This window comes from Doryrhamphus excisus, linkage group LG5, assembly GCF_037039965.1.
Source record: "Doryrhamphus excisus strain RoL-2023G ecotype Guam linkage group LG5, RoL_Dexc_Guam_v1.1, whole genome shotgun sequence".
NCBI lineage: Eukaryota > Metazoa > Chordata > Actinopteri > Syngnathiformes > Syngnathidae > Doryrhamphus > Doryrhamphus excisus.
The window spans coordinates 4,577,792-4,592,032 of record NC_136361.1 but is presented as its reverse complement, the minus strand read 5'-3'; the positions used below and the strand labels follow the sequence as shown (position 1 = coordinate 4,592,032).

At 29.6% G+C, this 14,241-nt stretch overlaps 1 protein-coding gene across 2 annotated transcripts in view; it reads right to left on the bottom strand.

The window, feature by feature from the left end:
* Positions 1–3,811: 3,811 nt before the first annotated feature.
* The window catches only part of tnfrsf11a (tumor necrosis factor receptor superfamily, member 11a, NFKB activator), a 32,519-nt gene continuing 22,089 nt past the window's right edge, over positions 3,812–14,241 (bottom strand). Inside the window, exon 10 of one of the 2 annotated variants that reach the window (XM_058060679.2) lies at positions 3,812–4,477. In XM_058060679.2, the coding sequence (XP_057916662.2) occupies positions 4,188–4,477 (290 nt within the window). In that variant the 3' untranslated portion in view covers positions 3,812–4,187. The remainder of the gene's footprint in view (positions 4,478–14,241) is intronic. The other variant, XM_058060680.2, reaches the window with a different exon arrangement.

Here is a 14,241-nt window from a genome sequence, read left to right as displayed (position 1 = left end):
CTGCAAGAGCAGGGCTCCACTGAGGGCTGGTCCATCCACGTCTCAGATCTTTGTTCAACAAGTGCTGGCTTGAAGTGGAGGTGACTGGACTTCCCTCAGTGATATGATTGCATCCAACACATTCAATGTAGAATGTGATCTTACCAGACAAGCACGTCACTCTTGCATGTTACTTGACATTTATGTCAAAATCAAATCAACTTTATTTGTAGAGCACTTTTCCTGCAAGGAATATATATATACATATATGAAAATATATATACACACACATATATATACATATATATATATATACATACACACACACATATATATACATATATATATACATACATATATATACATATATACATATATACATATATATATACATATACACATATATATATACATATACATACATATATACATATAGAATATATCTATACATATATGAATATATCTATACATACATATATACATATACATACATATATACACATACATACATATACATATATATAGACATATACACATATACATACATATATACATATATACACATACATATATATACATATATACATATATATACATATACATACATACATATATACATATACATATAGAATATATATATACATATATGAATATATATACATACATATATACATATACATACATATATACATATACATATGTATACATATACATATATACATATATATATATAGACATATATACATATACATACATATATACATATATATATACATATATAGACATATACATATACACATATACAGTATAGACATGTATACATATACATACATACATATATACATATATACATATATACACATATATACATACGTATATACACATATATATATATACATATACATACATACATACATACATATATACATATACATACATATACATACATACATATATACATATACATACATACATATACATACATATATATACATACATATATACATACATATATACATATATACATATATACATATATATACACATATATACACATATATATACACATATATACACCTACATGTATACACCTATATACATTTTGACCTATATACATTGTCAAAAAATTTTTTATATATTCTATTTATTATAAAACCATATTATCACAAAACAAATTAAAATAGAATCACATTACTTATTTGTTTTATGATAATTATTTTTATTAAAATTCCTATTGCTTGTATACATAGGAATCTTTAAGAAAATATATTTGGTTTTTAGTTTCCCTGTAGTACAAGTCACTATTTAAAGTATTTTATATTTTTCAAAGATATTATTAGTTATTATATAAAAATGTACTCCTTTCCTTAAAAATAAAGATTTTTTTTATTTTATTTGTTTTATTATACTTTTATTTTAAAAACGTTTAAAAATGTTTTTTATTTATATTATTTATATGTAAATTATTTATTAATACGTATTTATCAATATTAAATACATTTTAAAATTTGAATAAATAAAAATATTTTTGAAATTTTATTTTTTTATTTCAATGAATGAATTAAATGTATATTTTTTTCTGGACTTTTGGGTGCTTTCCGCTGTAGGACGCTCTATTTCACACTTTGGTTTCATTCTGTAAAATGCAGTAATAAAGTCGACCACCAGGGTGTGCTGTTGCCCAACATGGAAGCTCAGCGCCATTTTCTCACAACTTCCCCTTTTCCCAAGGCTAAGACCAGACAAGGTTCACATTTATAAGCCGCTGACCCGCACCCGGCTTAAAAAAAAAAAAATCACACCGCCACCTCGTGTCATGTGGCGTTACCCGGACGACGCGGGCCGACTTCGCCGCCTCCTCGCAGCTGCTGGCGGCCTGATGAAAGGCGGCCTGTTTCCACATGTGTAATTACCTCTGCCTCATAAAGATGCACTTCTGAAAGAAGCTTGTCATTTGCTCATCCCAGAATAGCCCACAGAAAGATGCAGGATGGGCGGCTGCCATCTAAGAGCCGGAATTAGATGCAAAACATTTTAATTTCAGTCAAAAAATATTCATTTTGTCATCCATTGCTATTATTATGATGATGATGGTCACATATACAGTATGCTTTTTGGCATGGCAAATATCAATGACCGTATTGACCCCAATAGAAGACACATGGAACAAATAGAAAACCTTTAAGGCACTCTGTGAGTGACAGGAAGAAAAGCTCTGGGAGAAGTTGCTGAAAAAGAACAGTGCGGCCACATTAAAAAAAAATTATTTTTGTAAAAAAAAATTGACAAAGTAAAGTCAAAATATTAAGTGAAAAAAGTTGTATTCTACTGAAAAAAAGGTCTGATTTTTATGAAAATAAAGTAGTAATTTTAAGAGGGAATTTTAGTGAAATATTTAGAAGACACATGGAACAAAAAGAAAACCTTTAAGGCACTCTGTGAGTGACAGGAAGAAAAGCTCTGGGGGAAGCTGCTGAAAAAGAACAGTGCGGCCCGTGGCACATTCAAAAAATAGATATTTTTTTTAAAAAAAAGGTAAAAATCAAGAAAAATTTGACAAGAGTAAAGTCAAAATATTACGTGAAAAAAGTTGTAATCTACCAAAAAAGGTCTGAATTTTATGAAAATAAAGTAGTAATTTTAAGAGAGTTTAAGAGAATTTTTTGTGAAATATTTAAGAAATAATATGTCATTTGAGAAGGAAATTAAATAATATTTTTGTGATTTATGAAAAATGAAGTTGGGAAAAAGTTATAATATTACTAGAAAACAGTCTAAATATTATGGGAATAAAGTCGTGACATTACAAAAAAAAAGTGTGCAAGAAAAAACCTTGTATAGTTATGAATAAAGTCAGAAATTTATGAGAAATATGGAAATACATTTATAAGTTTATTCTCATAAATTTAGGACTTTATGACAAAAATGTAAATTTGTGAGAAAAAAGTACATTTACTAATTTTACAATTTACAATTACAACTATTCGCGTAATATTCTGACTTTTTTCCTCGTAAATTACATTTAGAATTATTTTTCAGAGTTTATAAATTAATTTACAATTTTAGTTTCGGAAACGTACTACTTTATTTTTGTAATATTACAACATTTTTTTTCATAATATTACGACTTTTTATCTTGAAAATTAAGAACTTTTTTCTCGTGAATTAATTTACATTTTTTTTTCTCGGAAATGTACAACCTTATTGTCATAATATTACTACTTTTTTCTCGTATATTAATTTAGATGTTTATTTTCGGAATTTCATTCTCCTAATATTGCGATTTTTTTCTTCGTAAATGAATTTACAACTTTATTCTCGTACATTTACAAATTTATTTTCGTAATGTTCCGACTTTTTTTTTATTCCAAAGTTTTTCTCGTGAATTAATTTACGTTATTTTCGGAAATGTACGACCTTATTCTCATAATATTACAATTTCTTTCTCGTTTATTAATTTAGAAGTTTATTTTCGAAATTTCATTCTCCTAATATTGCGACTTTTTCCCTCGTAACTTAATTGACAACTTTATTTTCGTAATATTCCGACTTTTTTTTCTGAAATATACTTTTACCTCAAAGTTTTTCTCGTGAATAATTTACAATGTTATTTTCGGAACTGTATGATTTTTTTTTTATTTACTTTATTCTCGTATACTAATTTAGTTTATTTAGTTTATTTTCAGAAATTCATTCTCCTAATATTGCGACTTTTTTCCTTGTAACTTATCTCAAAGTTTTCTCGTGAATTAATTTACGTTATTTTCGGAACTGTATGACTTTTCGAAATGTTAATTTTTTGAATTATATTATATGAATGAGATACTTTTCCTGCAAATTTTTACCAAAATTCTGCCAACTTTTCTCAAAACCCAGTTTTGGAAAAAAAAAGCAGTGCTCTTATATTGAGGTCAATACGGTAACTTCTATATACACAATTAGTTTCAATGTATCATTATTAACTAAGCTTTGTATCTTCATTAAAGCTTGCATGTGAAAAAAATATATACATACACATACATATATGTACAAAAAAATTAGCTTATCAAATGCATAGCATTTTTTTTCCATGAGAAACTGCACATTTGGTGCAATATGAACAAAAAGTCTTCATACAAGCTTCGTACCAAAAATGGATGCGTCTCTTTATGTTATTCATATATATAAATTGCCCGCTATAAAAATATCATTTTATCCTAAAAACGTGATTACCCATCATTCCCGACTATTCGGTGAGTATTCACGGTTTTGTGGTCCCGTAAGGGTTTCTGGGTACCGGCGTCCCCCTCTGACCTCAGGCGTCCAGCACTCTGGAAAAAGGGCGCCGTCTCGCTAGCTTGTTCTTGCACGGGACGCCCGAAGTCGTCGTCCGACGCTGCGTCTTCGGCGTCGCCGAGAGACGTCTGACCCACGTAGACGACGATGACGTCGCCGCTGAAGTTCACCACCTGACCGCTGGAGATGAAGGTGGTGTTGTTGTTCCCCGACACCTGACCTGCTGGACGACACAGAGACACAACATTAGGTACACAATATACATTTACAATGCTGGTTACACTGTAACTCTTCTATTCAATCAAATGCATACAACACCTTATAATATGAAATATGAAATATTACATAAAAAAAAAATTCACCTTAAATATACACATACTTTCACATTTATATTGTTTTTTTTCTTCACAATAGGATAGGAAAAAATGCATCAGCACACAATTAAATTATTACATCATAGATAAATAAATAAAATAAATAAAATAAATAAAATAAATAAAATAAATAAAATAAATAAAATAAATAAAATAAATAAATAAAATAAAATAAATACATTTTATTTAAATTTTTTATGCATTCTCCTTCCAAATAATCATTTTATTAATAAAAATTACATTTGTAATTTAATTTGTTTTATTTCTGAATGTATTACATTTTTTATTGGATTTAATTTTTTTAATTTAATGTCACTTAATTAATTTTATAACATTTAAAAAATTCAATAACAGATAACAATACAGCTTTAAATATAATAAGATTATTTTAAATATATATATATATATATACATTTAATAATAAGCATTTAATATAAAAATAAAAGCATAAAAAATAATGTAGTTTTTTTAAAGTTAATTTTAATTTCTAATTTATATAAATATATTTTATTTGAATTTATTATGCATTCTCCTTACAAATGATCATTTTATTCATGAAAATTACATTTGTCATTTAATTTGTTTCATTACTGAATGTGTCATTTATTTGTATTTAATGTCACTTAATTAATGTTATAACATTTAAAAAAATAAATAACAGCTAATAATAGGGCTTTAAATATAATGAGATTATTTTAAATATATATATATATACATTTAATAATAAGCATTTAATATATAAATAAAAGGATAAAAAATAATGTATAATTCTTTAAGTTAATTGTACTCATTTTAAATAATTACAAATGTAGTTAAATAAAAATAAGACATTTATTTTTGTCACATATTTATTTTAATACATTTTTAATGATTTACAAATCTCATTAAATAAAGAAAATAACACTTTTATTTTGATAAAATATTTTAAATATAATAATACAATATAAAAACTACAATAAGCATTTTTATTTAAAGGAATTTCATTGGTAATTTCCTTCATTTTATTAATGACTGTATTCTTTGTTATTTTTATTTAATTTAAATAATTACAAATATATATGTTTTAATTCCAAATGTATTTTTATTGTAGCCTAGGCAGATTTTATTGTTACAAATTGTTATTGTTATATCTCCGATTGCATGTGTACCCACGGGTGCTCCAAAAACGCAGAACTGCATACTTGAACATCCAGACCACCATAACCAAAACATTTGGCAACATTTTTAAATTGAAAAACTAGTGTATTTTATAGTACTAAGTGCAGCTAAACAGCTAAAATGTTACTATGCTAATATTAGCATGCTAGCAACGCTAATGTTAACACGCTAAAAACTAGCATAATAGTGCTCAGTGTTTATATGTGTCTAACAATGAAAACAGCTAAAAATGCTATTATGCCAATGTCAACATGCTAGAACCTTGCATAATAGTGGCAAGTGTTCATATATGTGTCTATCAATGAAAACAGCTAAAAATGCTAATGTTTATATTAGCATGCTAGCAATGCTAATGTTATCACGCTAAAAACTAGCATAATAGTACTCAGTGTTTATATGTGTCTATCAATGAAAACAGCTAAAAATGCTAATGTTCATATTCGCATGCTAGCAATGCTAATGTTATCACGCTAAAAACTAGCATAATAGTGCTCAGTGTTTATATGTGTCTATCAATTAATAACAGCTAAAAATGCTAATGTTCATATTAGCATGCTAGCAATGCTAATGTTATCACGCTAACAACGCATGATAGTGCTCAGTGTTTATATGTGTCTATCAATGAAAACAACTAAAAATGCTAATGTTCATATTAGCATGCTAGCATTGCTAATGTTATCACGCTAAAACGCATAATAGTGCTCAGTGTTTATGTGTCTAACAATGAAAACAGCTAAAAATGCTAATATTCATATTAGCATGCTAGCAATGCTAATGTTATCACGCTAAAAACTAGCATAATAGTGCTCAGTGTTTATATGTGTCTATCAATGAAAACAGCTAAAAATGCTAATATTCATATTAGCATGCTAGCAATGCTAATGTTATCACGCTAAAAACTAGCATAATAGTGCTCAGTGTTTATATGTGTCTATCAATGAAAACAGCTAAAAATGCTAATATTCATATTAGCATGCTAGCAATGCTAATGTTATCACGCTAAAAACTAGCATAATAGTGCTCAGTGTTTATATGTGTCTATCAATGAAAACAGCTAAAAATGCTAATATTCATATTAGCATGCTAGCAATGCTAATGTTATCACGCTAAAAACTAGCATAATAGTGCTCAGTGTTTATATGTGTCTATCAATGAAAACAGCTAAAAATGCTAATATTCATATTAGCATGCTAGCAATGCTAATGTTATCATGCTAAAAACTAGCATAATAGTGCTCAGTGTTTATATGTGTCTATCAATGAAAACAGCTAAAAATGCTAATGTTCATATTAGCATGCTAGCATTGCTAATGTTATCACGCTAAAAACTAGCATAATAGTGCTAAGTGTTTATATGTGTCTAACAATGAAAACAGCTAAAAATGCTATTATACCAATGCTAACATTCTAGCAATGCTAATGTTATCACGCTTAAAAACTAGCATAATAGTGCTAAGTGTTTATATGTGTCTATCAATGAAAACAACTAAAAATGCTAATGTTCATATTAGCATGCTAGCAATGCTAATGTTATCACGCTAAAAACTAGCATAATAGTGCTCAGTGTTTATATGTGTCTATCAATGAAAACAGCTAAAAATGCTAATATTCATATTAGCATGCTAGCAATGCTAATGTTATCACGCTAAAAACTAGCATAATAGTGCTCAGTGTTTATATGTGTCTAACAATGAAAACAGCTAAAAATGCTATTATACCAATGCTAACATTCTAGCAATGCTAATGTTATCACGCTTAAAAACTAGCATAATAGTGCTAAGTGTTTATATGTGTCTATCAATGAAAACAACTAAAAATGCTAATGTTCATATTAGCATGCTAGCAATGCTAATGTTATCACGCTAAAAACTAGCATAATAGTGCTCAGTGTTTATATGTGTCTATCAATGAAAACAGCTAAAAATGCTAATATTCATATTAGCATGCTAGCAATGCTAATGTTATCACGCTAAAAACTAGCATAATAGTACTCAGTGTTTATATGTGTCTATCAATGAAAACAGCTAAAAATGCTAATATTCATATTAGCATGCTAGCAATGCTAATGTTATCACGCTAAAAACTAGCATAATAGTGCTCAGTGTTTATATGTGTCTATCAATGAAAACAGCTAAAAATGCTAATATTCATATTAGCATGCTAGCACTGCTAATGTTATCACGCTAAAAACTAGCATAATAGTGCTCAGTGTTTATATGTGTCTAACAATGAAAACAGCTAAAAATGCTAATGTTCATATTAGCCTGCTAGCAATGCTAATGTTATCACGCTAAAAACTAGCATAATAGTGCTAAGTGTTTATATGTGTCTAACAATGAAAACAGCTAAAAATGCTAATGTTCATATTAGCATGCTAGCAATGCTAATGTTATCACGCTAAAAACTAGCATAATAGTGCTAAGTGTTTATATGTGTCTATCAATGAAAACAGCTAAAATGCTAATGTTCATATTAGCATGCTAGCAATGCTAATGTTATCACGCTAAAAACTAGCATAATAGTACTCAGTGTTTATATGTGTCTATCAATGAAAACAGCTAAAAATGCTAATGTTCATATTAGCATGCTAGCAATGCTAATGTTATCACGCTAAAAACTAACATAATAGTGCTCAGTGTTTATATGTGTCTAACAATGAAAACAGCTAAAAATGCTATTATACCAATGTTAACATGCTAGCAATGCTAATGTTATCATGCTAAAAACTAGCATAATAGTGCTAAGTGTTTATATATGTCTATCAATGAAAACAACTAAAAATGCTAATGTTCATATTAGCATGCTAGCAATGCTAATGTTATCACGTTAAAAACTAGCATAATAGTGCTCAGTGTTTATATGTGTCTAACAATGAAAACAGCTAAAAATGCTAATGTTCATATTAGCATGCTAGCATTGCTAATGTTATCACGCTAAAAACGCATAATAGTGCTCAGTGTTTATATGTGTCTAACAATGAAAACAGCTAAAAATGCTAATGTTCATATTAGCATGCTAGCAATGCTAATGTTATCACGCTAAAAACTAGCATAATAGTGCTCAGTGTTTATATGTGTCTAACAATGAAAACAGCTAAAAATGCTAATGTTCATATTAGCATGCTAGCATTGCTAATGTTATCACGCTAAAAACGCATAATAGTGCTCAGTGTTTATATGTGTCTAACAATGAAAACAGCTAAAAATGCTATTATACCAATGCTAACATGCTAGCAATGGTAATGTTATCATGCTAGAACTTTCCTATTGTTATGAAGGCATCCAAGCATGGCAGATACATCAAATAAAGAGTTTGGGAGTTCCAATTCATCCAAGCTTATGTCTGACTTTACCGCCTACACACGAGACGACCTGCCGTGACTCACACACACACACACACACACACACACACACACACACACACGTAAGCAAACAGGCGGACACTTCAAGTGAAAAGACATAAAAACATGGCGACAAGGCTACACTAAAGCAAGGACTTTTTCCTGGAAGACCAAACAAAAACGCGGAATCTGCTTCTTCCGACGGTGCCCCAACAACAGCGACGACATCCATGACAGCTGACCTTGAGTTTCGGGCGTTAACGGGAAGTTGATTACATGCACGCGTGATGGGAAATGGTGTTTGTTTGGAGTGTGTAATTACGAGCTGCAGTCATCAGTGAGAGTCTGGACAAATGTGTGTTTTTCTAAGCTGGAAGGAGGTTAGAAAAGTATTACTCAAGCTGTGCAACATCTTGCTCCAATTAAAGCTGCGGTCGCTTTGCGCAACCCAATAGAAGTCTGGGTAAACAGGAACTTTGTCCATGATGGCGCACACACACACACACACACACACACACACACACACACACACACACAGTGTGGGCCACAATCTCGGGAAAACACAAGTATGGCGTTTCCTCCATGTGTGGCCTAACATATGTAATGGCAGTTGCTATTAAACGTATTTAGTACATCTTTTATTCAACATTTTCCCCCATGGAGCCTGATTTTTAAGGCGACAATAGTAATTTAGTAGGATTGTGAACGTTCAAGTTTTTCAAATACTCTACATTCTTAAATGTTTAGTTCAATTCCTATCTACTTAGGTTTAAACTTTTATTTATTTTCATTTATTACTATACTATTTATATATATATTTATATATTTTTTAAATATATTTTTATATTTTATTATTTAATTTATTTTATTATTCATTTTATTTTATTATTTTATTATACTATTTATGCGTTCATTCATTTTGTACCGCTTATTTTATGCCGGACAATTACTCAATAATTATAATAATGCAGAATAACATTAATATGATAATATAATATGAATACAAATACTAATATGACAAGCAGAAATAATAATAATACAAATAATATCATACAAATTATATTAATAATACAACTAATGAATAATACAAATTATAATAACAACCTAGAAAAGCACGTGGCGAGTTAGCATGCTAACACCTAGTGTATATAATAGTACTAAGTGCAGCTAAACAGCTAAAATGTTACTATGCTAATGTTAGCATGCTAAAAACTAGCATAATATTACTAAGTGTTTATATATGTGTACCGATGAAAACAGCTAAAATTTTTACTATGCTAATGTTAGCATGCTAGCAATGCTAACATGCTAATGTTGTGCTAAAAATTTGCATAATAATGCCAAGGGTTTATATATGTGTCTATCAATGAAAACAGCTAAAAATGCTACTACGTTCATATTAGCATGCTAGCAATGCTAATGTTATCACGCTAAAAACTAGCATAATAGTGCAAAGTGTTTATATACATGTCTACCGATGAAAACAGCTAAAAATATTACTATGCTAGTAATGCTAACATGCTAATGTTGTGCTAAAAACTTGCATAATAATACCAAGTGTTTATATATGTGTCTATCAATGAAAACAGCTAGGTTCATATTAGCATGTTAATATGCTAAATAATGCTAATGTTAATATGCAAAAAACCTTGCATAATAGTGCTTATATATATATATATATATTTTTTTTTTATGGAAACTGGAAACTGCTTAAAAATGCTGCTATGCTAATCTTAGCATGCTAGCAATGCTACCATACTAACACCTAACATAATAGTTTTTTTAAAAGTTTTTTAGAGGTGTCTTGCTATGAAAATGGCTGAAAATGTCACTATGTTTGCATGCTAACATTAGCATGTGAATACAGGCATGCTAAAACGCTAAATAATGCTAATGTTATGCTAAAACCTTGCATAATAGTGCTTATATATTTATGTTTATGGAAACTGAAAACTGCTTAAAAACGCTGCGATGCTAATCTTAGCATGCTAGCAATGCTACCATACTAACACCTAACATAATAGTTTTTTTTTAAGTTTTTTAGAGGTGTCTTGCTATGAAAATGGCTAAAAATGTCACTATGTTTGCATGCTAACGTTAGCATGTGAATACAGGCATGCTAATATGCTAAATAATGCTAATGTTATGCTAAACCTTGCATAATAGTGCCTATATATTTATGTTTATGGAAACTGAAAACTGCTTAAAAATGCTGCGATGCTAATCTTAGCATGCTAGCAATGCTACCATACTAACACCTAACATAATAGTTTTTTTTTAAAAAAGTTTTTTAGAGGTGTCTTGCTATGAAAATGGCTAAAAATGTCACTATGTTTGCATGCTAACGTTAGCATGTGAATACAGGCATGCTAATATGCTAAATAATGCTAATGTTATGCTAAAACCTTGCATAATAGTGCTTATATATTTATGTTTATGGAAACTGAAAACTGCTTAAAAACGCTGCGATGCTAATCTTAGCATGCTAGCAATGCTACCATACTAACACCGAACATAATAGTTTTTTTTTAGTTTTTTTAAAGGTGTCTTGCTATGAAAATGGCTAAAAATGTCACTATGTTTGCATGCTAACGTTAGCATGTGAATACAGGCATGCTAATATGCTAAATAATGTTAATGTTATGCTAAAACCTTGCATACTAGTGCTTATATATTTATGTTTATGGAAACTGAAAACTGCTTAAAAATGCTGCGATGCTAATCTTAGCATGCTAGCAATGCTACCATACTAACACCTAACATAATAGTTTTTTTTAAAGTTTTTTAGAGGTGTCTTGCTATGAAAATGGCTGAAAATGTCACTATGTTTGCATGCTAACGTTAGCATGTGAATACAGGCATGCTAATATGCTAAATAATGCTAATGTTATGCTAAAACCTTGCATAATAGTGCTTATATATTTATGTTTATGGAAACTGAAAACTGCTTAAAAACGCTGAGATGCTAATCTTAGCATGCTAGCAATGCTACCATACTAACACCTAACATAATAGTTTTTTAAAAAAAAAGTTTTTTAGAGGTGTCTTGCTATGAAAATGGCTAAAAATGTCACTATGTTTGCATGCTAACGTTAGCATGTGAATACAGGCATGCTAATATGCTAAATAATGCTAATGTTATGCTAAAACCTTGCATAATAGTGCTTATATATTTATGTTTATGGAAACTGAAAACAGCTTAAAAACGCTGCGATGCTAATCTTAGCATGCTAGCAATGCTATCATACTAACACCTAACATAATAGTTTTTTTTTAAGTTTTTTAGAGGTGTCTTGCTATGAAAATGGCTAAAAATGTCACTATGTTTGCATGCTAATGTTAGCATGTGAATACAGGCATGCTAATATGCTAAATAATGCTAATGTTATGCTAAAACCTTGCATAATAGTGCTTATATATTTATGTTTATGGAAACTGAAAACTGCTTAAAAACGCTGCGATGCTAATCTTAGCATGCTAGCAATGCTACCATACTAACACCGAACATAATAGTTTTATTTAAAGTTTTTTAGAGGTGTCTTGCTATGAAAATGGCTGAAAATGTCACTATGTTTGCATGCTAACGTTAGCATGTGAATACAGGCATGCTAATATGCTAAATAATGCTAATGTTATGCTAAAACCTTGCATAATAGTGCTTATATATTTATGTTTATGGAAACTGAAAACTGCTTAAAAATGCTGCAATGCTAATCTTAGCATGCTAGCAATGCTACCATACTAACACCTAACATAATAGTTTTTTTTAAGTTTTTTAGAGGTGTCTTGCTATGAAAATGGCTAAAAATGTCACTATGTTTGCATGCTAACGTTAGCATGTGAATACAGGCATGCTAATATGCTAAATAATGCTAATGTCATGCTAAAACCTTGCATAATAGTGCTTATATATTTATGTTTATGGAAACTGAAAACTGCTTAAAAACGCTGCGATGCTAATCTTAGCATGCTAGCAATGCTACCATACTAACACCTAACAATAGTTTTTTTAAAAAGTTTTTTTAGAGGTGTCTTGCTATGAAAATGGCTAAAAATGTCACTATGTTTGCATGCTAACGTTAGCATGTGAATACAGGCATGCTAATATGCTAAATAATGCTAATGTTATGCTAAAACCTTGCATAATAGTGCTTATATATTTATGTTTATGGAAACTGAAAACTGCTTAAAAACGCTGCGATGCTAATCTTAGCATGCTAGCAATGCTACCATACTAACACCTAACAATAGTTTTTTTAAAAAGTTTTTTTAGAGGTGTCTTGCTATGAAAATGGCTAAAAATGTCACTATGTTTGCATGCTAACGTTAGCATGTGAATACAGGCATGCTAATATGCTAAATAATGCTAATGTTATGCTAAAACCTTGCATAATAGTGCTTATATATTTATGTTTATGGAAACTGAAAACTGCTTAAAAACGCTGCGATGCTAATCTTAGCATGCTAGCAATGCTACCATACTAACACCGAACATAGTTTTTTTTTAAAGTTTTTTAGAGGTGTCTTGCTATGAAAATGGCTAAAAATGTCACTATGTTTGCATGCTAACGTTAGCATGTGAATACAGGCATGCTAATATGCTAAATAATGCTAATGTTATGCTAAAACCTTGCATAATAGTGCTTATATATTTATGTTTATGGAAACTGAAAACTGCTTAAAAACGCTGCGATGCTAATCTTAGCATGCTAGCAATGCTACCATAATAACACCTAACATAATGGTCTTTTAAAAAAAGTTTTTTAGAGGTGTCTTGCTATGAAAATGGCTAAAAATGTCACTGTTTGCATGCTAACATTAGCATGTGAATACAGGCATGCTAATATGCTAAATAATGCTAATGTTATGCTAAAACCTTGCATAATAGTGCTTATATATTTATGTTTATGGAAACTGAAAACTGCTTAAAAACGCTGCGATGCTAATCTTAGCATGCTAGCAATGCTACCATACTAACACCTAACATAGTTTTTTTTTAAGTTTTTTAGAGGTGTCTTGCTATGAAAATGGCTAAAAATGTCACTATGTTTGCATGCTAACGTTAGCATGTGAATACAGGCATGCTAATATGCTAAATAATGCTAATGTTATGCTA